The sequence below is a fragment of the Polypterus senegalus genome, chromosome 11, assembly GCF_016835505.1.
Source record: "Polypterus senegalus isolate Bchr_013 chromosome 11, ASM1683550v1, whole genome shotgun sequence".
Taxonomy (NCBI): Eukaryota; Metazoa; Chordata; class Cladistia; order Polypteriformes; family Polypteridae; genus Polypterus; species Polypterus senegalus.
In genome coordinates, this window is record NC_053164.1 from 99,510,247 (window position 1) to 99,534,245 (window position 23,999).

General features: G+C 38.2%; 1 protein-coding gene across 2 annotated transcripts in view; it reads left to right on the forward strand.

Moving 5' to 3' along the window:
- The window catches only part of LOC120539362 (potassium channel subfamily K member 4-like), a 79,362-nt gene that overhangs the window by 42,294 nt on the left and 13,069 nt on the right, over positions 1–23,999 (forward strand). For both annotated transcript variants that reach the window (XM_039769359.1, XM_039769360.1), the window contains exons 2-4: positions 14,895–15,217; positions 15,379–15,496; positions 20,669–20,829. In XM_039769359.1, coding sequence (XP_039625293.1) covers positions 14,895–15,217; positions 15,379–15,496; positions 20,669–20,829 — 602 coding nt within the window. The remainder of the gene's footprint in view (positions 1–14,894; positions 15,218–15,378; positions 15,497–20,668; positions 20,830–23,999) is intronic.

Consider the following 23,999-nt stretch of genomic DNA (forward strand, 5'->3'; position numbering starts at 1 on the left):
AGAAAATTTAAAAAAAGAAAAGAAAACACAGTGAGGCATTACGCAGACATATTGCGGTTGGTATAAAGGAGCCCCAGTAGCATTTCTTGACACCCTTCTGCTGAATGTTTTGTTGGCTGAAAGTCCTCAGTGTTAGTGTGAGAATGTGCAGCATTGTTCATAATGGCACTCAGCTTTGTTTTAATTCTCTCCTTTTCTATGACCTCCAGGGGGTCCAGAGTGCATCCTATAGCTGAATTTGCCCTTTTCATCAGCTTGTTGATTCGGTAAGCGTCTCTTAAAGTGATGTCATTAGCCCAGCACACCACAATGTACAAAATTGCACACGCCATTACAAAATTTTAGAAGGTGTGAAGGATGTCACTTCCCACATTAAAGGAAAACAGACTCGTAAAAAATAAAGGGTCTGCTCTGCCCTTTCTTATATTGTTCCTCTGTGTTCAGAGACCAGTCCAACTTGTCATTAATGTGGACCCATAAGCACTTTTAGGAGTGGACCAACTCTAAATCCACTTCCTGAATAGTGACTGGACACAGAGGCTCTTTGGTGTGGCGAAAGTCAATAATCAGTTCCTTGGTTTTGCTGATGTATACACTCCATAAGTGCAGAATCATCTGGGAATTTCTGCAAATCACATGACATGTTATATTTATAGATGGAGGTGTACAGAACGATTAGTTTAAGTTAAAATAGAAAATAATTAATAGAAAAGTTAACTTCTTTTTACAATATTTCCACCTTTTGCAATATTGTCATTACTTTTGGTGCATACTTTCAATAAAAAAGTGACTTTTACTGGTTATTTTTTTGGAGAAACTAATAGTTATAATTACTTTAGAATCGATCATAGTATAATATGCACTCATGAAACAAAAGGAACTAATGACTAAGATAAAATTAATGTCAGATCTTGCACAGCTAAAATAATTAAAAAATGATTATTAAGCTTGTAACTTGAATTGATATGACAGGCAGGATTGGAAGATGGATGATAGACTTTACTGTAAGTGCTTTGCAAAGGCCCAGCATCCCATTCATTTTAAAATTCTTGCTTATTTGCCCAAAATTGACTTGTGTTTTTCTACTAAAGCTCTTCTTTTATTTCCACACCTCCCAGAGATGCTGACTTGTGAATTCTCAGATGTTTCGTTGGAATGCAGCTAACTGCAACTTAATTGCTGTCAGCTGTCTTCGCTGTCCAGACAGGAAGTGAAACACAGCAGGTTGTATAAAAATTAAAAAATCAGTCGCCAGACAGTGCAATTCTCTGTCTCACGAGTAACTTTAGTATTTATCTGAGATTTAGCGGTGGAACACCATGTTCTTTATATTTATTTTAAAGACCCAACATTCACATTTTGGAGCCTACAATACTGTGGCTTTATTAAAAAAATTAACAAGAGTGAAAAGTCTTGTTGATGTATTAATGAAGTTAATTAGTTGATTTAAGGTTTAAATCAAGGCAGAAATATAATTCTTTTTGAATGTCTTCATCGCATCTCATTAAACTGTAACTGTCTTTTGTTTCACATTTTTGTTTTTATTGTCATTCTGGGGCAACTGCATATTTTAGGAAAGTTCTCTAATAACAGAATTTTGATCAGTTAGGCTAATTTCAATAGGTAATAATCAATTCATTGCAGCATTTCTTTCATTTGGTGGAAACACTAGGATTTTAGCACTACTAGTCATACAACTTAGTTACACTCTGCATGGTTTACTTTTTCATCTTGTGCTCACTTTCTTTATTTTTAACAGCATGTTTTTTATGATCCAGTTTTTACTGAAGTTAAACAGGAAAACAACAATGAAAATATTTTAACAACTAATAATCAAAATAAGTAATAAAACAAACTCTCCATGAGAATCATTTAAACTAAAACCCCTGTTACACTACACAACTTTTAGTCGCAGACTTAATTTACATAATCTTAGCATGCTGGGACAGGCGCAGTGCATTCCCATAAATTCCAGTCATGTAGGTTGACATCCACAGTGACTCAGTCAGATTGTTCTATGATTCACCCCTACAAAATCAAAAAGATCTGTTTGATTTTGTCCTAAATTGCAATAGTGGGACAAATCATAAAGGGTTGGGACACCAGAAGTGATCCCAGTTTAATTGTAGATCGTATGGCAATAAAAAAAAAAGTAAACAAGATGTGGACTCAACAAACAGCTGAAACAATGTGTCTTATGCAGATGCGAGTCTCAACATGACTGCCTTCTTCCAGTGGTGTGGACTCTTATATGAGTCCTGAAGCAGGAGAGGTGGGATTTCTGAACTAGTGGCAGAAGTGATGTCAGAGCTCCTCCTGTAGAGAATCCTCAGATCTGAGGATGAAAGAAGATATGGTGTAAGTGGTGAAGTGGAATTACAGGTAATACAGAAGCCTGGAATATGTCTCCTACTCACATGTGTCCAACAAACAACAGAACTGAAAAAAGGAAAATTAAAGGGCTGAGTCTATGACTAAGCTCGGCACTTCTGGAAAGACTTTGTACTCTCTGATATCACATTCAGTGGCTTACAGAATTCAGCAACCTCACAATACTATGGATATTTGCACGTGTGCTAAAAAGCCTGCATGGATTCATGTAATTTGTCATCCATTGTGATTGCTAGTAATGTAATCCAACATCTTGTAGGCTTTAAGATCCTGGAATTGGATTTGACATTCCATCCATGTGCTTTTGGCTTGAGCTATTGAGACAAGGGTTTTCCATATAATAATTCCACTACACAAGATTGTGTGTCCTAATTCACGGTTTGATGACTTAATCTTCAGATTGCTCAGTGTTAGAAAAACAAAACTCATTGGTTGTTGATTATTTACTCACCCATTTTGTGATTTACTATATGCCATCATGAGCGTTGTATACAAAATAATGTTTTCATCATGACAGTTATGAGCAATAGCAATATGAAGATTAAATCTAATGGCAGCCATACAGTGCATCTCCTGTGCATTCATACCTTTTATTACTAGAATGTACTTTATATCTCATCCCTCAAAAACTTGACCTGCTGTATTTTGTATGGTGCAGTGGCTAGAACTGTTTTCAAAACTGAAAATTTGGCTTGGTTAGTGAATTGTTGTGAGATATATGATATACTTTACGTTAGTCTGGGGTGCTGTACTCTTATTGGTGACCAGGGAATGCTGCTATAGCAGAATCAGCTAACTCAATATCCTAATGCAATATCCTGTAAGTACTAGTTAGGCTCCACAGGCCATGATGGAGTATCAAGTTGTAATCTCTCTAGAGTACTGGGGAAAACAACTAAAATGTTCCTCTGCAGTGTGGCTAGCTTACAAAAACAGCTGGTGCTGCTAGGGAGAAGTCTGCCCATACAATACCACAGATTGATGATGTCAGCTGGGACCCCAGAAGTGCTTACAGTGGGGAAGTAGTCTGCGGCACAGTATAAAGGGACCTTCCTCCCTTTCGTGTTAGAGTGCTAGAAGTTGAGTAGGTGAGAATACCAGTGACAAAATAGCCAAGGTTTTACTGCTGTTTGACTAGGTGCCAAGTGCTGAGGTGCTTTTTGTTTTTCTGTTTTGTTGTACTTTGTTGTTCACCTGCACTGCTTTTTCAGGTCTCTTTTAATAAAACCTCTTTTTGATTGTCATTTTGGACTCCTGTGTTTATGTTTGGGTTCAGGGACATGTTGAATTTGCCCCTACAGTCCACTTATGACATTGTGTACTTAAAGCTAATTACTCCAATTCAGTATCTCAGGGGGCTGAATCCTGTTCCAGTCATAAACTAGTCCTGGGTTGTAAGTCAATTGGACAAGCTGACTGCAGGGACCAGAAAATAAACTCTTAACAGATAAATCAAAGAAGAGTCAAATGAAGAGAGCCAATCTCTAAACCAGAAAGGTAAAGAGTCGATATGCCACAGCACAAAACATTAAAAAAAACTGTAAACTCATTAGATCAAAGCAAAGTCCTGACCACATTAATATCCTTTCCCTAAACAGCTAAAACCATTCATTGTTTGATTTTTTGAAATCTTAGATTCTGTCATTGCTGCAATAATATCTTTAAATACTGTTCGAATGTATTGGTATGACGTGCAACACTGTGGTTGATCACATATCCAATAATGAGTGCCGTTACCAACCACAAATTATTTCAGAGGAGGAGGAAACACCTAATGGTACCAACATGACATCACCAACAAAATGATAAAAAGTAAGAACAACCTGAATAATCCATTTAAAGTGAGAAACAATGCGCTTAAATGACACCTTGGATACCAAAACTGAGAATTATGCTGCCGAGCAGGGCTCCAGTCCATCACAGGACCATTAATGCACACAGGGTAAATTTAAAATCTCTACAGCCTCACAAATTTGAAATATAGGAGATAAACTTAAATATCAAAATAAGAAATATTGCTCCACCTTACTGTTCTAAACTTTCTATGGCATTCCTAAATGTTTTATTCAAATATTTAAATTGTTTCTAACCCAGAAAATATGTACATGATGTAAGTATATATATATATATATATATATATATATATCAATTATTTTCACAATTTGTTCAAAAATGCCCATTGCAGAATTATAATTAATACTTATCTCACCAGTTTCTAACACGGACTAGTTTTGTGTATAGTGAGTTGTGTTTTACATATAGTTTTTCAACTTTCACTGTTGAAAAAGTTTACATTACTTTTCAGCATACTCAGCATATGCTTTTCACCTATTTTGGTGGTCCACAGGTAGTGCTGCTGTCTCATAACAGGAAGACCGAGTTCATGTTCATGTGGTGGCTCTGAGGCTAGGGATCTGCACTGGCAATCGGAAGGTTGCCTGTTTGGAAACCCGTAAATGCCAATAGGGACTCTGCTCTGTTGGTCCCTTAACCTGCATTTGCTGAGCTCTTTGACTAGTGAGAAAAGTGCTATATATATACAAATAATAATTATTATTATTTTATTATAATGTCCTAGATGCTGTTTGCATGTAGTTTGGATTTTTTCTCTGTGTTGGTGTGGGTTTCCTCTGGGTACTTCAGTTTCCTCTCACAGCTTAAAAACATGCAAGTTAGATGAATTGGCATTGCTAAATTAGCCGTAGTGAGTCTGTGTTTGCCCTGCGATAGACTGGTGTCCTGTGTTGATTACTGGGATAGGCCCCAGTTTCCCTGTAACCCTGCCCTGGATAAGCAGGTTTGGAAAATGACTATCTGAATCTATCATAAAATATTAATAAACTTCATTGAGACAGCCAGCTTTTCCAATCGACAATGGAGGTTTGAGAAAACCTAAATAATTTATCAATACAATATAAATGCTAGGTATAAAATTAATTCATATAAAAACCAATGGTACACAAAAAACAAATCCATGGGAATCTGTAATGCACATCCTCTTCAAAATAATCATAAAAATGAAGTGTTTGATTAATAAGAAATCTAAGTATCTACTGCATCAGTGGGCCTGAAATGAATGCCATGGTCCAAAGAGGTACTTGAAGAGGTGGGTCAAACATCCTAAAACTAATCTAACACAGTATTTATAAAAACAACTTTGGAATATGCACGTGTTTTGTATACGTTTTAAAGGATGAGAAATACACAGGAGACATATGGAAGTAAAAGCAGCAGGTAGAATTGTTGCCTAAGTAGAAAAAAATAAAATAAGATACTTGAACCAATCACTAGAGCCAAAACATTAAATAAAAAATGAAGTAAAATAAATGTTACAAACAACATCACTAATACTACAATTTAAAGAATTACTCCACCCAAAATGACATATTTTAATTTGTTACTTACCCCATGTGTAGTTATAACCAACGAAAAAAAAAATAATTTCATGTTTCAAGCAAAACAAGAGAAACAAGTTTATGATATAATTGAACTCAATGGTGGGCAGCACTGTACAATGGGAAATGATGTCAAAAATATCCATGGAAAATATAAAAAAATACTTGCATTGCTTATGTCACGTAATCCACATGTCAAGTTTTATTTTATCATATGCTAAAAATGTGCAAAACATGCATTTTTGCTAAAGTATTATTAATATTTACTTCTGGAAAAAAATCAGTGTACAAAACAGGAAAGGCATTCCCATTATACTGCTCCCGCCCTCATTCATTGGTCAAGAGTCCAACAATAATAAATAACTCTTAAACTCAATTTTTCAGCTTCCGTTTTAGCTGAGAAATTGCAATATGTTTTCTTCTTTGACAGTTATGCTGATGATATCTGAGGCTCAATTTTGACTTTGGACAAAAATGAAAAACATTTTAAGCACAGCTAAACTTGAAACTACAGCATCAGGTTCTTGCTGGGGCTCTGCTCCTGGATTTAGTTTTTTTTTACATTTTTTTGTCATTCTTTGCTAACAAATTTATTTTTGGGAACAGTTTTCTATTATTTTCTTTTTACTGATAAATTATTTTCTACTTGTCTATTAATAATACTAATAATAATAATACATGTTATTTATATAGTTCCTTTCCCGTACTCAAGGCACTTCACAGAGTTTAAGAAAGAACGGCAGGGTATACAGCACATAGCATTGTACTAAACCAAATAAATAAATAAAGAAGAGTAAGATAGTAAATTCAGAGAAAGAAATTCAGAGAAAGCCTAAAAGACAACATAATTAATGGTCTAGTACACACACACAGGTTACATGAGGATCTTGACAGAGAGGTAAACTGAAAGAAGGGTAATAAAGTCAGGCAGAGCTGAAAGCCTTCCTGAACAGATGAGTTTTGAGTTGTTTTTTAAAAGAATTCATGGAGTCAGCTGATCTGATTAATTTCGGTAGGTCATTCCAGAGTCTGGGCGCTATACAGCTGAAGGCCCTGTCACCCATGGAGTGTAGATTTGTGTGGGGTGCAACAAGATTGCCAGAATCAGAGGACCTTAGTGGATGGACAGGCACATAGTGATGGAGAATGTCACTGATGTAGTTTGGTGCAAGGTCATTTAAGGCTTTGTAGGTTATTAGTAGAATTTTATATTCAATTCTATAAGACACAGGGAGCCAGTGAAGGCGAAGCAGGATGGGTGTGATGTGCTAACTGTTGCTGGTTTGAGTAAGGACTCTTGCAGCCGAGTTTTGAATAAGCTGGAGCTGTGATATAAGATTAGAAGGGGCACCTGCCAGTAGGGAATTACAATAATTGATGCGGGATGTGATAAAAGCATGGACAAGTTTCTCAGCGTTAGAAAAGGAGAGGAAGGAGCAAACACATGATATGTTATGGAGGTGAAAGTAAGAAAGTTTCTTAATGTGATTTATGTGGGCGGAATAAGAAAGGGAGGAATCAAAAACTTACATTAAGATTCTTTGCAGTAGAGGCAGGTCTGATGAGATCACCGCCAAGATGGACTGGGAAAGAGCTCATTTTATTAAGTTGCATTTTAGTCCCAATTTGCAGGAGTTGCGTTTTGTTGCGATTTAAATTTAAAGAGTTCTGCTCCATCCAGGTTTAAATTTCACTGAGGCAAGTTGTGAGCTGAGAAAGCTCTGATGAAGTTCCACTTTTAACATTGAAATAGAGTTGAGTATCATCTGCATAAAATGATAACCCAGTCCAAAGCTACGAATAATATGGCCAAGGGGAAGCATATGAATACAGAAAAGCAAAGGACTGAGGACAGAGCCCTGAGGAACTCCTTGTGTGACTGGCACTGAGCTGGATCTGCTGTTGCCAAGACTAACAAACTCTTGCCTATCAGTCAGATAGGACTTGAACCACTGGAGGGCAGTGCCAGAGATACCCAGCATGTTCTCCATTCTGGACAGTAGAATGTCATGTCTGACAGTGTCAAATGCTGCACTGAGGTCTAACAGAATTAATATGCTGGTTTGTCCAGAGTCTGCTGCCATAAGCAAATCATTGGTTACCCATAGCAGAGCAGTTTCACAGCTGTGCTGCGCCCTGAAACCAGACTGAAAGGGTTCCATCAAATTATTAGAAGTTAAGTAATTGGTGAGTTGGGAAGCTACAACACTCAAGAACTTTTGACAGAAAAGGTAAGTGGCAAATAGGCCGGAAATTGTTAAGATTGTCAGCATCAAGACCAGACTTTTTAACATTGGGGTTACAGAAGCGATTTTAAAAGTGAGCGCACAGAGCCAGTGTCAAGGGATGAGTTTATTATTGTTGTAATAGTCGGGATTATGGCATGAAGGCAGGATTTAAGTAGTGTGGTGGGAATGGGGTCCAGTACACAAGTAGTTGGCCTCATCTTACAAAGCAGGTCATTAACAAAAGCAGATGTGACTGGTGAGAACTTAGAGAAGGAGCTGGATGGAGTGGGAAAACAGGGAGAGATATAAACAGATGATGTATTTATGTTAGTTGAATTATTTAGATCTTTAATTTTGTTATGGAAAAAGTGGAGGAATTTCTCACAGACTTCAGTAGAAGAGGTAGTTGGGCCAGATTTTGGTTGGAGTAGTTTATTAACTACAGAGAACAAAACCCTTGGGTTATCGTGGCCACTTTCTATTATTCTGCCATAGTGGGTGTTCTTAGCAGCAGTTAGTGCTTCTCTGTAAGCACTTTGGTGGTCAGAGAAAGCCTGGATGTGCACAGTGAGGCCAGACATACATGACATTCTCTCAAGGCCTCGGTCAGCTGCTTTCATAGATCGCAATTCTGAATTATACCAAGGAGCTGAACGCTTAAAGGAAACCTCCTTATGTTTTAAAGGAGCTGTTTTATCTAATGCTGAATGAAGGGCTGAGTTATAGTGGTCAACAAGACTATCTAGTGTTGATGGAATAGGTGAAGACAGTAAAAGATCAGAAATGGATCCAGAAAGGATAGAGGGACAGATATTTTTAAGGTTTCTGTAAGAAATTTGTCATTTACAGGTAAGAGGACGGAGAGGTAATGAGACAGTGAAAAGTACTGCTTTATGGTCAGAGAATCCCAAGTCAGTGCTGTAAATGTTGGCAACAGATAGTCCAGAAGTACAGATCAGATTCAATATATGACCACCAGAGTGGGTGGGAAAATCAACATGTTGTGTCAAGTCAAAACAGTCCAATAAGGATAAGAATTAATTTCTCAGTTTAGATGTGGGATGTCAAAATGGATGTTGAAATCACCAAGATAAATGACTCTCTGGGAAAAGGTTAATAGTTCAGTCAGATCAGTTAAGAAGGATGCATTGTATTTTGGAGGACGATAAAGAACAATGAGTAAGACAGGACCTGATTCCGTTATTAGTTTAAGAGCCAGACACTCGAAAGACAATGGACAATGAATTGGGATTCTTTTGATGTTTAAATCCACTCTGACAATTACCGCAAGTCCTCTGCCTTGTCTTGAGCTACGAGGCTCTGTGAGGAAAGTGTAACCAGGTGGTTTCGCCTCCGTGAGAGATGTAAATTCATTCGGTTTTTGCCAAGTCTCCATTAAACACAGCATATCAAGTTTGGTGTCAATGATGAATTCTGACAGCACCAATGCTTTGCCATTAACAGATCTCAAATTAAACAATGCAATATTAGTTGATGAGACTTCTTTTTGCACAGAGCCATGACCGGAATTTATTTTCACATACTGTAAATTTGGCACAATGACACTTCTATTTCCAGGGCCACGAATAGGATGGCGTATTCCTGAGCAAATACTGCCTGTGATCTTTTCATTCGCAGCCCGGCGGTGGTGGCGATCTGACCCATGATGTACATATTTCAGGCGCCACAAAATACTGGTGTCTTTTAGAATATTCCAGTCAGACCATTTGCTCTGGACAAACTGTTTAATATGAAGGAGTTTGTCACGAGAGTATTTTAGCATGATACTGAGCAATACTTATCTGATAGCAGTGGAGAAGCAGCACAGCGGAGCCGGTGAGAGGGGCGGGTGCGGTGGCGGCGATGAGCAGCGATAGCAAAGCAGCAGAAAGCATAGCAGGAGGAGGTAGCAGGATTTGGAGGTTCCAACATACAGCCGCAAACAAGTAACACTGGGTATTACAGGCATGATCATCCCAGAGACACAAGCCAGGTGGGTGTAAACATCAGACCAGTTTTTAATCATAAAGCACAATAAAATGAATCAAGAGCAGACCAGCATAGCAACTATAATTAAGGAGACAGATCATCCCAGGTTCCTAGATCGCCAGGTACAAAGAAATGTTCATAGGTCTTGTCCCGTGATCCACAGATTCAGTTGTTCCCAGTCAAGGTAAAGTCCATAAAAATTTAAATCAAATCCATACAATTCGAGTCAGCTGCATCCACGAACTACACGTATAATAAAGAAATAAAACAAGAGCAAAAAAGTGCAGGGCAAATTTTACGAAAAGTGTTGTTAACATTGGAGGAGTGGCAACAGCATCCCAGCGTCCCCTCCTCAGTAATTGACTGCACATTCTATTATTCATTTCCCTCGTTTTTCTTCTCAATTGAGCCCAGGAGGGCAGGGCTTCCTGTCATCTCAGGTGAGTTGTCGCTATGGCAGCCACTTGAGGCTGTCTTGTTTAAGGGTTTCTGGGGCTTCCCCATAGGGTTGGGCCATTAAGTTTCAGTGTCTTGTCTGGAGGGCTCCTGCAACTAAATAGGTCCTTCCATTTCATGTTATTAGACGTTTCATTTCTTAGAGATTTTGTTTGCTTATTCTTGCTTATTCTGGAGTTCCCCCTTTTTCATTTTGAATATCTTTTTTGTTCTTGAATAGAAGTTTACTAGTCAAGTTTTTCACCTTTATTTTTCTTTTGGGGTTTCAGGATTCATTATTAATTTTGCTTTAAAATATATTTTAGATTGGTACAGTTTTCATTGTTTCTGACTTGTGCATTGTTTTCAAATGTCCTTTTTCTTTTGTGATTTTGAGTTTAGAATTTTGTTTGTGATGCTTTTTGCTTGTATGAATATCACTGCTTAATTGACTATTGAATTTAAAAGTTAACTCTAAAACGTGACATTTTGTGTTTATGTTTTGAGTGGCATATGGTCTTTTACTTGCTAAGGAGATAAAATCAAAAGACATTACTAAGAAACTGAGTAAGTTACTTTGAAATATACAAGAGGGAAAAAGGTATAGAAATTAACATATATAATTTTCTGAGTTATGTCATGTCTGCACATTCTCCCTCCATAAGAGTATTTCTTTCCATTGGAAGGTGTAAACATTATAATAGGACAGCTGGTTTAAATGGAAACTAAATGTTAGGTGTTATCAAGGAGAGTCTTAAAGTCATACCTTTAATAAGACTAATTAATGAGGTTTTTAAAGGCTCACAAGAATAGCACACAACTGACTGTGTCTGTCTATGCGTTACTATTCCGTTATTTTTTTAATACATGAACATAGAATCAATGAAAGTGATTCACATCATCTTGGAAATACAAAACATAGATAAGAAAGCAAGATATTGTCCAATAAGAGCAAATTAAACATTAGAAGAATGAGAAGTCATTTCAAAATACTTAAAGGGGGGTGCATCACCTGTAACTGCAGGTCAGCTAGACACCCAAAGAAGTTATTACAGCACATCCACAAGAATCTGCTCACCAGAAATTGCTCTGCCAGTCAAACAGTACAGGCACAACCAGTCCCTCACCAACTGAAAGATTTATCATTTGAAAACCTAACAAATTTACATTTTACTGTGTTTTTGCTTGTTATTATTTTCAAAGCTTTACAACATAAACAACTCATTTACAGTCACTGACTAAAGATTAGGCATCAACAAAACATTTAGCCACAGCCAATTTACAGAACCAATGGTCCCCAAATCTTTATGGCATAACTAAAAAAGTTGACTTTCTGTGTGTTTTCGTTCCAGTGATTTTGTGATTCCATTGTTGTGAAATTGTCATATCATTGGCTTCCACCCCCATAACAGGGTCTGATGTCATGAGTGTACTTGTTTCATCCAGATGGTGTCATGTCTTTGCCAATGTTCAGAGTGCAAATGATTCTTTTATTGAGCCTACTCTGCATCCCCTTCATTTTCAGACACATGCTGATTTTCACGGAGATATATCAGATATAACAATGAGCAAAAAGCTGTGCTTGTTCACCTTCTTTGAAGCATCCAAACTCTCATGAACAAAGGAAACTTTTCGCTAGAGACTTACCACTCAAGGAACACTGATCTTGATTAGTGTTTCATTTTAATTAATGTTTGGTTTTGTCCTAGTAACATTTTGGAAGATAACAGGTAACATCTGTTTACCAACCCTGCTAAAAAGCTTCAAAAATTCTCCTGTCTAATTGAAATAGAAAGACCTTTTAAAGCAATACTACTCCCAAAAATGATAGTTTTTATGTTATGTGTGCCATGTACTTTGTAGTGATGGCTGAGAAAAATTTTGAATCTCATGTTTTCATGTAGAATGGAGTGAAAAAAATTTATGATATAACAGAAGCCAATAGTGACCATATGTCAGTTATCCAGTCATATGCCCAAAGCTTGCAATGCTAAAGCATTGTTAAATACATATTTACAAATTGATCAGTTCACATCATAAATAGGAACCTAAAGCCTCATTGGATAAACTTTTTGAACTGAAGACAGGACCCTTGACCAATGAATGAGAGAGAGAGGCATATCTTCAATTCAACAATATACTGTATACAGTAATCCCTCCTCGATCGCGGGGGTTGCGTTCCAGAACCCCCCGCGATAGATGAAAATCTGCGAAGTAGAAACCATAATTTTTGTGTAGTTATTTTTATATATTTTAAGCCCTTATAAACTCTCACACACTGTTAACATTATTAGAGCCCTCTAGACATGAAATAACACCCTTTAGCCAAACGTTTAAACTGTGCTCCATGACAAGACAGAGATGACAGTTCTTTCTCACAATTAAAAGAATGCAAATAGATCTTCTTCTCTTTAGGAGCAGAGAATTTCAGAGAGAGAGAGAGAGAGAGAGAGCACTCGCAAAGAAAGCAAACAATCAAAAAATCAATACGTGTGCTCTTACTGTAAATCAGCCGCAGCATTTTTTAGAGGAGCGACAGTATCTTCTAAGCAAACAGCCTCTGTGCAAACAGCCCCTCTGCTCACATCTCCTCCATCAGGCGCAGAGAACGTCAGAGAGAGAGAACGAGCGAGATTAAAACAAACCATCAAAAAATCAATAAGTGTGCTTTTGGAAGCACTGCGATAAAGCGGCATTTCTTAGAGGTGCATTCGTATCCACTAGGCAAACAGCTTCTGTCCAAACAGCACCTCTGCTCACAGCCACTCCGTCAGGCGCAGAGAATGTCAGAGAGGGTGAGATAGAGGCAGAGACAAGCAAACAATCAAGCTCCGCGTGGGATGCATATCTTATAGCATTGAGGAGTTTTAGTTAATATGTAATACATGCTCTGATTGGGTAGCTTCTAAGCCATCCGCCAATAGCATCCCTTGTATGAAATCAACAGGGCAAACAAACTGAGGAAGCGTGTAGCATAAATTAAAAGACCCATTGTCCGCAGAAATCCACGAACCAGCGAAAAATCTGTGATATATATTTAGATGTGCTTACATTTAAAATCCGCGATAGAGTGAAGCCGCGAAAGTCGAAGCGCGATATAGCGAGGGATTACTGTATTTTTTTACTCTTTCTCTCAGTAAGGAGGAGGAGGAGGTTAGAAGCATGCACAAAAACAAACAAGTAGATAATACATATAAATTCTAGCAAACAAAATGTAGATATAAAACACTCTACAAATAAATTCAACCAAACAATACAGTGCAGCAATTAATATAATGTACATTAATCAGCTAGATTTCAGTAGTGACTTACTAGACAAGTTACTGTCAGGCAAGTTACAAGAGTGAAGCACAACTTCATAAATGATACGCATGGAGTCCAAAAACAGACAGTCGTCTTGGCAGTGGGGATGATTCACACTCTTCACAAGTAGCCTAGAAGACTTACACACAAGTTTGCATTCCATCTTCCAGAGTATTGTGACATGTAGAGCAATGGAGGCAGGCAGAGCAAGACACTGAGTTTCATAGCTAGGACCTGTTCAGAGTCAATCGAACATACGTATTTATGTTGAAAGTGTAGTCACTTTTTATTATGTACAAAAGTAATGGAACAGAAAAAATGTTGGTACTAGATGAATGGTGTGGATTTACAGCTAGAGTGCCTCTGTTTAAATTACATGCTTGACAGTTTGATGCCCATGTATGGCCCATGTGTGACCATGAAACAGTCATTTAAGCTGTCTTTGTTCCAATTCTAAAAACAAAAGAAAAGAATTGCGCGACAGCTGTGCACAAGTAAAAGCTTGTTTGTATGCTGTAACTTAATCACAAAATAGAACCAATAGGTTTTCCAACTACTGTATTCAGTTAGTTTATATATTAGTTTTAGAAAAGATACACCATCAGTAGTTGCTTGTTATGCTGAATAACTAAGGAAATGCATTTGTGGCACGTATTAGAGGAGCTCTCAACCCACTGCTCCAGGACCCTAAGTTAAATTAAATATCAGGTCACTGTTTTTTCATGTGTTCACATGGATTTCTTCCAGAATCCCTGATTTCAGTCACATTCTAGTAAATCGTGGCTTCTAATTGGCCTGTTTTGAGTGAGAGTGGGATTGTCATGTACTGAGTGTCTTTGGAATAGGCACTCACTCCTTGGAATGGAGGCTATGAGTAAATAAATTGTGTGGATAGTAGAATGGATTTGAAATACACTCCCAAATGTGTGTTTGAGTCACTTAAATACTTAAATACTTACTGGACTAGTAGTGGACAAAAATGGATACTCAGTTCTGCGCTTATTGGCTGTTCGGAGAGTGTCGGTGGGGTCTAAGAATATTATCATTATGTACACATGACTGCAGAGTGATGCCGTTCATATTTGTCATGCCAGATGTTCTCAGTGACTGGATACTCCTGTCTGATTAATGTCACTTTTTTTAACCTTCCCAGTGAACACCTCAGAGCTGGCCGACGTCGACAAGCCCTTGACACACGAGACATTCTGCTCACAACAGTCCTTTCTAAGGGAGGAACAATCAGAGACTGAGCATCATCCTTCTACAGAATCAAGTGAAAGCAACGTTATGCGCAAGAAGACACTCCTAACTATCTTTGTGGCGGTGTTGTTTTATCTGGTGTTAGGGGCCTTCATTTTTAGAGTCCTTGAGGAACCATATGAGAGCCAACAACACATAGACGTATACATCAAGAAAAGCTATTTCCTTCTGAACCACAGCTGCGTCAGTCCTGAACAACTGGATGAACTTATAGCGGTACTACTCTGGGGATATGGGAGCAACCAAAGAGATGGGATTCAGGGTGGTACAGTCATTGTGATAGTTCAGAGATCTGTGGGTTTGGCATATGAAAGATGCTGAAGTACAGCATCTGAAAGAATCCTCTAACCATCTTCATATTTATGCATCTGTACCAGGATGTGGTGCTTGCAGTTGGCTCTGGAGTGGACCCTGTCAGCGTCTCGTCAAACTTCTCAACCCGCTGGGATCTGGCAAGCGCATTCTTCTTTTCTGGAACTATTATCACCACTATCGGTAATAAGCCTTTTAGAAAGAACTATTTTTGTGTTTCAATAAATTGAGTCTCAGCGCATGTTGTAGAAAAATTAATACAGTAAGTCACCTGAACAGGTCAAATGTGAGTCACTCAAACAATGTGACTTATGTAAAAAATTCTACATTTTTCTAATTGAAGGCTTGGTTTAGGTACCAAAAATACTTTCATTGTCATATGTCTTTATTATATATGGTACTTCTCATACTAAAAGAAATTTACTCAAAGGACACTCATTTGCTTAATTATAATTTTCTGCACAGCCAATCCTTTTTTAAGAATAGCTGTCAACTTGAGAAAAATGTTTTTGATTTTATTAATTGTTATTCATGCTAAAATCATCTGCACAGTCATGAATGAATATGCCTGAACTGTATTCAAATTTTCACAATGCTGATATTTGTACAGTTAACATTACAGAATGACAGTGGGAGGCTGAATTAACATATAAACCCCAAACTTAAGATACAGAATCCTGTATTTTTCTTTTCATAACAGAAATACAGTCATGGCCAAAATTATCGGCACACCTGGATTTTTCCCAGAAAATGCACCATTTCTCCCAGAAAATTGTTGCAATTACAAATGTTTTGATATACACATGTTTATTTCCTTTATGTGCATTGGAACAACACAAAAAAACAGAAAAAAAAGCCAAATCTGACATCATCTCACACAAAACTCAAAAACCGGGCTTGACAAAATTATTGGCATCCTCAAATTAATATTTGGTTGCACACCCTTTGGAAAAAAATAACTGAAATCCAATAACCATCAACGAGCTTGTTACACCTCTCAACTGGAATTTCCGACCACTCTTCTTTTGCAAACTGCTCAAGGTCTCCCAACAGCAAATTTGAGATCTCTCCAAAACTGTTCAATCTGATTTAGATCCGGACTCATTGCTGGTCACTTCAGAACTCTCCAGCGCTTTGTCTTCAACCATTTCTGGGTGCTTTTAGAGGTATGTTTGGGGTTATTTTCCTGCTGGAACACCCATGACCTCTGATGCAGACCCAGCTTTCTGACAACGGGCCCTACATTAGAACACTCTAGACGAGAACAGGCCATTCAGCCCAACAAAGCTCGCCAGTCCGATCCACTTATTTCCTCCAAGAAAACATCAAGTCGAGTTTTGAAAGTCCCTAACGTCTTACTGTCTACCACACTACTTGGTAGCTTATTCCAAGTGTCTATCGTTCTTTGTGTAAAGAAAAACTTCCTAATGTTTGTGCGAAATTTACCCTTAACAAGTTTCCAACTATATCCCCGTGTTCTTGATGAACTCATTTTAAAATACAAGTCTCGATCCACTGTACTAATTCCCTTCATAATTTTAAACACTTCAATCATGTCACCTTTTAATCTTCTTTTGCTTAAACTGTAAAGACTCAGCTCTTTTAATCTTTCCTCATAATTCAACCCCTATAGCCCTGGAATCAGCCTAGTCGCTCTTCCCTGGACCTTTTCTAGCACTGCTATGTCCTTTTTGTAGCCTGGAGACCAAAACTGCACACAGTACTCCAGATGAGGCCTCACCAGTGCATTAAAAAGGTTGAGCATAACCTCCTTGGACTTGTACTCCACACATTGTGCTATATATTCTAACATTCTGTTAGCCTTCTTAATGGCTTCTGAACACTGTAAGGAAGTTGATAGCTTAGAGTCCACTATGACTCCTAAATCCTTCTCATAAGGTGTACTCTCGATTTTCCGACTGCTGATTGTGTATTTAAACCTAATATTTTTACTTTCTATGTGTAATACTTTACATTTACTGACATTAAATTTCATCTGCCACAAATCTGCCCAAGCCGATATGCTATCCAAGTCCTTCTGTAATGATATAACGAATTCCAAATTATCTGCTAATCCACCTATCTTGGTATCATCTGCAAACTTAACCAGCTTGTTACTTATATTCCTATCTAAATCATTTATATATATTAAAAATAGCAGCGGCCCTAGCACTGACCCCTGTGGAACACCACTCTTAACATCGGCCAGTTCTGATGAGGTTCCTCGCCCCATCCCCCTCTGCTTCCTGTGTCTGAGCCAATTCTGCACCCATCTAAAAACATCACCCTGAACTACCAGTTCTTTTAACTTGATGCCCAACCTCTCATGTGGCACCTTATCAAATGCTTTTTGAAAGTCCAGATAAATAATATCATAAGCTCTACTTTGATTGTATCCTTTTGTTGCCTCCTCATAGAATTCCAGCATGTTAGTAAAACACAACCTCCCTCTTCTGAACTCATGTTGACTGTTCAGAATAACTCTTGTCCTTGCCATGTGTTGCTCAATCTTATCCTTAATAATTCCTTCCATTAATTTTCCTGTGATGCATGTTAAGCTTACTGGCCTATAGTTGCCTGGATCTGCCCTGTCACCCTTTTTATATAATGGGATGATATTTGCCATTTTCCAGTCCTTCGGAATCTCTCCAGTGCGCAGTAACTTCCTAAAAATATGTGTCAAGGGTTTATATATGTACTCACTAGCCATCTTATTTCATCTTATTTAATCTGAGCAGCACTTCTCCCTCTACAATTTCCAAATCCCTCAGTACCTCCTTAGTAGTCACGTTTACCTCTGGGAGGTTTTCCACTTGCTCACTTGTAAAGACCTCAGAAAAATGTAAGTTTAGGGCATCTGCTATTTCACTGTCTGTATCTTTTAATTCCCCTTTACTATTACTGATGAACTTGACCTCCTCCTTAACTGTTCTTTTACTACTAAAATACTGAAAGAATCTCTTGGGGTCTTCTTTTGCCTTATCTGCTATATTCCTCTCCAACTGTCTTTTAGCCTCCCTGATATCCTTCTTAATGGTTGCCCTCATGTTCTCATACGCTCTACGAATTCACTTTCCAGTCATTAGTCTTATATGCCTCATACAGCAGTTTTTTTTTCTTTGCAACTTCTTTTTTAAGTCTTTATTAATCCACCGTGGAGTTTTTTTTAGTTTCCTATTAATTCCAAATTTAGGTATGTATCTGTCCTGTATTACATTTAAAACATTTTTAAACCTGTTCCACTGCTCCTTGACTGTCTCCACATTTAAAAGCTTATCCCAGTCTATCCTACTTAGACTTTGTCGCATCTGCTCAAAATTAGCCCTACCAATATCTTTTGGTAGTCTTCAGATTTCATGATGCTTTGCGTGCAGTCAAGGCATCCAGTGCCAGAGGCAACAAAACATCCTCAAATCATCTTAGAATCTTTGACTGTAGGTACTGTGTTCTTTTCTTCGTAGGCCTCATTTCATTTTCTGTAATCAGAATAATGATGAGCTTTACCAAAAACCTCTACCTCGGGCTCATCTGTCCACAAGACGTTCGCCCAGAAGGATTTTGGCTTCCTCAAGTACATTTTGGCAAACTCCAGTCTGGCTTTTTTATGTTTTTGTTTCAGCAGTGGGGTCCTCCTGGCTCTCCTGCCATAGCGTTTAATTTCGTTCAGATGTCAACGGATAGTTCGAGCTGACACTGTTGCACCCTGAGTCTGCAGAACAGCTTGAATATGTTTTGAAGTTGATTGGGGCTGTTTATCCACCATTCGGACTATCCTTCGTTGCAGTCTTTTATCAATTTTTCTCTTCTGTCCACGTCCAGGGAAATTAGCTGCAGTGCCATGTGTTGTGAACTTCTTGATTATGTTGCGCACAGTGGACAAAGGAACATGAAGATCTCTGGAGATGGACTTGTAGCCTTGAGATTGTTGATATTTTTCCACAATTTTTGTTCTCAAGTCCTCAGGCAAGTCTCTGCTCTTCTTTCTGTTCTCCATGCTTAGTGTGGCACACTCAGACACACAACAGAAAGGCTGAGTCAACTTTTCTCCATTTTAACTGGCTTCAGGTGTGATTGCTATATTGCCAGCACCTGTTTCTTGCCACAGGTGAGTTTAAATGAGCATCATATGCTTGAAATAAAATGGTTTACCCACAATTTTGAAAAGGTGCCAATAATTTTGTCCGGCCCATTTTTGGAGTTCTGTGTGACATGATGTCAGATTTGGCTTTTTTTTCACTGTTTTTTTGTGTTGTTCCAATGCACATAAAGGAAATAAACATGTGTATATGAAAACATTTGTAATTGCAACAATTTTCTTGGAGAAATAGTGCATCTTCTGGGAAAATTCCAGGGGTGCCGATAATTTCGGCCATGACTGTAATTGAAATACTAGTACTGTATGTGTCACCAAGAAACCACTGCACAGATTTGTATTAAAACAAAAAATTTGCTAAACATTTTAAGCCAAACATTTTTGGTCTTCAGTTAAAATGTATGTAGATCACAGCACCAGTGTGTTCCTTCCGAGGTGGCTCTGAGGCTAGAATCTGCAATGGCAATCGGAAGGTTGCCTGTTCGAATCCTGTCAATGCCAAAGGGGACTCTGCTCTGTTGGGCCCTTGCGCAATGCCCTTAACCTGCAATTGCTGTGTGCTTCGAGTAGTGAAAAAAGCACTATATAAATGCAAAGAATTATTATTAGGTAAATTTTGACACATTAGTAAGGTTTTAATGTTTCGTGGGCTTGTTATTCATTCCCACATATACTGTAGGTATCTTTCTAAAGAAAGTCTCACTGGTAAAAGTCTACACATTTATGCCCCTGATTTTTTCCTATTCCTCTAATTTGGGGTTAGAGGTAACATTATTGGCACTCACTTTTCCCAGCTCCATAAGAAGGTCCCAGTCAGGATCCTTGTGGAGGCTTCCTAGTGGCCACACACCCAGGTCAATGGGTTTTAGTAAAGAAGAATCCCCTCTGAAGTTGTTGCAATCTCCTTTTTCATGCTCTGTACCAGAACAAAATTTGCCACTGTTTTGTACATTAAAAAAAACAGGTTGCAGATGAGATGAAAATATATATGGTATGATGAAACACCAAGTGTCACTGCAAATTCAATTTTGTATGAATCATTTTGTTTGTCAGTTGTTAAAAGATAAAGTGCCAGTGGTTTATTTCATGTATCCTAACCACGTCACTCTGTAGCTTTAACATCTGTACTTAGGTAAAGGCAGAGAGAGACAGGCTGTAGTAGAGTAAATAGAGAACAACATAGATCAGTATTACAACGCAGTTGCCTCTGTGACAGTGGGAGATCTCATATGCTTTATTTTTGTATTTTACCTTACTTTCAGGTTTTGGCAATATATCTCCCAAGACAGATGGTGGAAGACTGTTTTGTATTTTCTATGCTCTAATTGGGATCCCAATGTTTGGAATTCTGTTGGCTGGAGTTGGAGACCATCTAGGAACTGGTCTTCGGAAAGGCATTGGAAAAATTGAAGCCATATTCCTGGTAAGAACAGGTGTTACATTTGTGATGGGTGAAACTTTTCTGTCAATGATAAACATCATTTCAGCATTCTGAAATGAGATTCAATCTGGCAGAAGAATGTCACTGATTGTGTGGAGTTTGGGTTTTCTTTTCTTGACAGCATGACCTTTGCCACCACATTCCTAAGGTGACCATGTTAGGTTTATTGTAGACTTAAAATTGGCCCAGGATGAGAGAGTGTGGAATTTACCAAAATTGGTTCCTCTGTTCTCAAAAAGTACCAAGAGAGGTATTATTTATCAGTTTGTACAGCATTTATGCACAACTTTTGACTAGGTTTGATTTCACTTTGTCATAGATAAATTATTTGGCCCTTCAGAGTCTCCTTAGATACCTCTCTGTCACACTTGGCTTCAGCTGTCTAAGTGCATTCTGTGTAACAGAGACAACTAGTGCCAAATGGTAGAATCTGGAGAAAACAGAGTGCATCTGAGTGATTTATTGGTGGTCAATACTCTGTTTGTATCTTCTCTGAAGGTTCTTTGATGATTTCTTTAATCATGTTTAGTCCAAATTTTACGGACACTTTTAGAGAGCTTAGGGTGCAAGTTGGGAGCTTAACTTTAAAGGGCATGTTTATGCACTTGCACACATTCAGTTTAGGCAAATTTTGATTCCCCTTTTAACTTACAGTAACACAAGTGTCATTGGATGAAACTAGATAACTTTAAGTACTGTAAACTCACCAGTGAGACAACACTGGTAACCAATGCCTCATTCTGCTGTAGAGCACAGACTCAACTTAATGTAATTCTTATACAGTGCACCCCACAATATGCAGGCTCAGATCACTGTACTCATTTATAAACCAAACACAAGATTAAAAAAAATAAAATACAAAAATAAAATGCTCTGATCCCTGAATTGATTTAAACAGGTTTGGGTCTAATATGTTATATTAAGAGTAAAAGATATGAGCAAGATGTCATGAGAAATGTTTGGGCTGCAGAAGGATATCCCTATTTAACTGCTGTTGTTGCTGATTCGCAAAAAGTAAAAAAAAAAATGCTCTCAAGTGAAATGAAGTGTCTTTGCTGAAGTCTGTTGGCCAGGTGATTCCTACTTCCTTTACTGTCCCAGGCCAGAAGTGTCAGATTTGAGGAATCTTAAAATAAATGTAAAATGATTGAACTGTTTGATTATAAAATGAATAAAGAACATTTGTGTGGGAAGTCTGTGTACTTACGAAATGCATACACTATCTGCTGTGCTTATAAATAGTCAACACACTTTATTCACTTTGCCAATGTTTTCTTCTTCTGGTTGCAAGTACAATACATGTTAATATCTTGCCTCATATACTACATAAACATATACTGACTTGACTGTAACAGACCTGTAACAGCCAAAAAAAAAGTTTCTGAATCTGTGTATTTTATGTTGTAAACTTCCTGACAAACATCATCTAGGTGTGAGCATTACTCCAGCTCACATTGTGTTGTGATTTTGTGGTGGAAATTTCATGACACGTTCATTGGTATTATATAGAGATATTCCATTAAACATTAATTTATATTTCATTGTTTTCTTACATTTTTCTTTGTAGTCTTTGTTGATTTTCATAAAGTGTTTTGACTCAGTTTATTGACCTGCCCTGTGGGACATTCTGAGACTTTGCAGGATCTCCCCAAAGTTGCTGGATATCAATGCCAGCCTCTACACTGGTACCGTGAGTGCTGTGTAGAGAGGAGGCATAACCTCTGTGTTTTTCCCTGTTGATTCTGGGGTTCATCGGAGTATGTTCTCACTCCTACTCTGTTCAATGAGTCCAGGGGTCCAGGCACTGTAGGGCATCTGTTGGTGAAGAGAGATTCACCGATCTTGACTTTTGTGATGATGCTCTTCACAGAAACAATGGTGCTCTGATCAGGGCTCTTGAGAGACTGAGTGAGGAGTCTGAGTGTCTAGGCTTGCGAGTGTCTTGGATAAAAACCAAGATCCAGGTATTTAATGACATCATAGGCATAGGCATCAGCACTGCATCTGTCTGCAGAGAGAGCGTCGACCTTGTCAAGAGGTTTACTTACCTTGGTCACAACATTCATGTCTCTGGTGACTTTTCCTGTGATGTAAGTAGACGTATTGGGAGAGCATGAGGTTGCTGGAAAGGAGTGTGTGGTGCTCCAAACATCTTTGCAAAAGGTCCTTGTGTTTCCTGTTTTGTTGATGTGGTTGCAAGACATGGACACTATCCAGTAACCTGAGACATAGACTGGACTCCTTCAGTTTGGTGTCTCTTTGGGTACTGCTTGTTTGACTTTGTATTGAATGAGCAGTGGCTCACGGAGTCCTGCATTGTAAGGGAGTGTCAGTAATGGCACTATGGCCATGTGGTGCAATTCCCGGAGGGTGATCCAGCTCACAGAATCATTGTTGAGGACCTGAGCAATTTGACCAGGAAAAGAGGACTCCCACGTAACACCTGGCTGCAGCAGATAGATAGTTGTTTCCAGGTTCCTCAGGTGTTTTGTCATGTGAGGGGTGCATGCTCCCCAACCTGACCTGTCCTTACATGTAATTGCATTCTTAAAACCGTTTAAACCATTTCCAGGCCACCTGACTGAAGGGGGTGTGGGGATGCATCTCAGTATTCTGTTTATGCCTTTTAGTATATAACTAGCAAAATACCCGCGCTTCGCAGCGGAGAAGTAGTGTGGTAAAGAAGTAATGAAAAAGAAAAGGAAACATTTTAAAAATAACGTAACATGATTGTCAATGTAATTGTTTTGTGACTGTTATGAGTGTTGCTGTCATCAAGGATTTGATTATCATTATTTCTTTCAATCAGGTTCGTTTTTTGGAGGATGTGTTGTGTTCAAGTTACATTCCATGTTTGTCAATCGTTGTAAAGATAACAGGTTTCATTCATCGATTCCTTTCTTACTGCATCAATAAACAGCTCGTCGTCCTCTTTATTTAAGACATCACACACTGCATGCACAGGTTTTTTTTACACTGTCTTCCTTTAGCTGGACATTGACGTTTTCCACCATATGCTTTGTTTCTGCAGTAGCTGCACTTATGAATATGCTTGTATGCGTCACTCGCTTCATATTCTTTTGCTGCCTTCTCAATTGTGTAATGCGTTTTTTGTTCAGTGCTCTTTGGAGCTGTTGTTTTTTGTCTGCGTA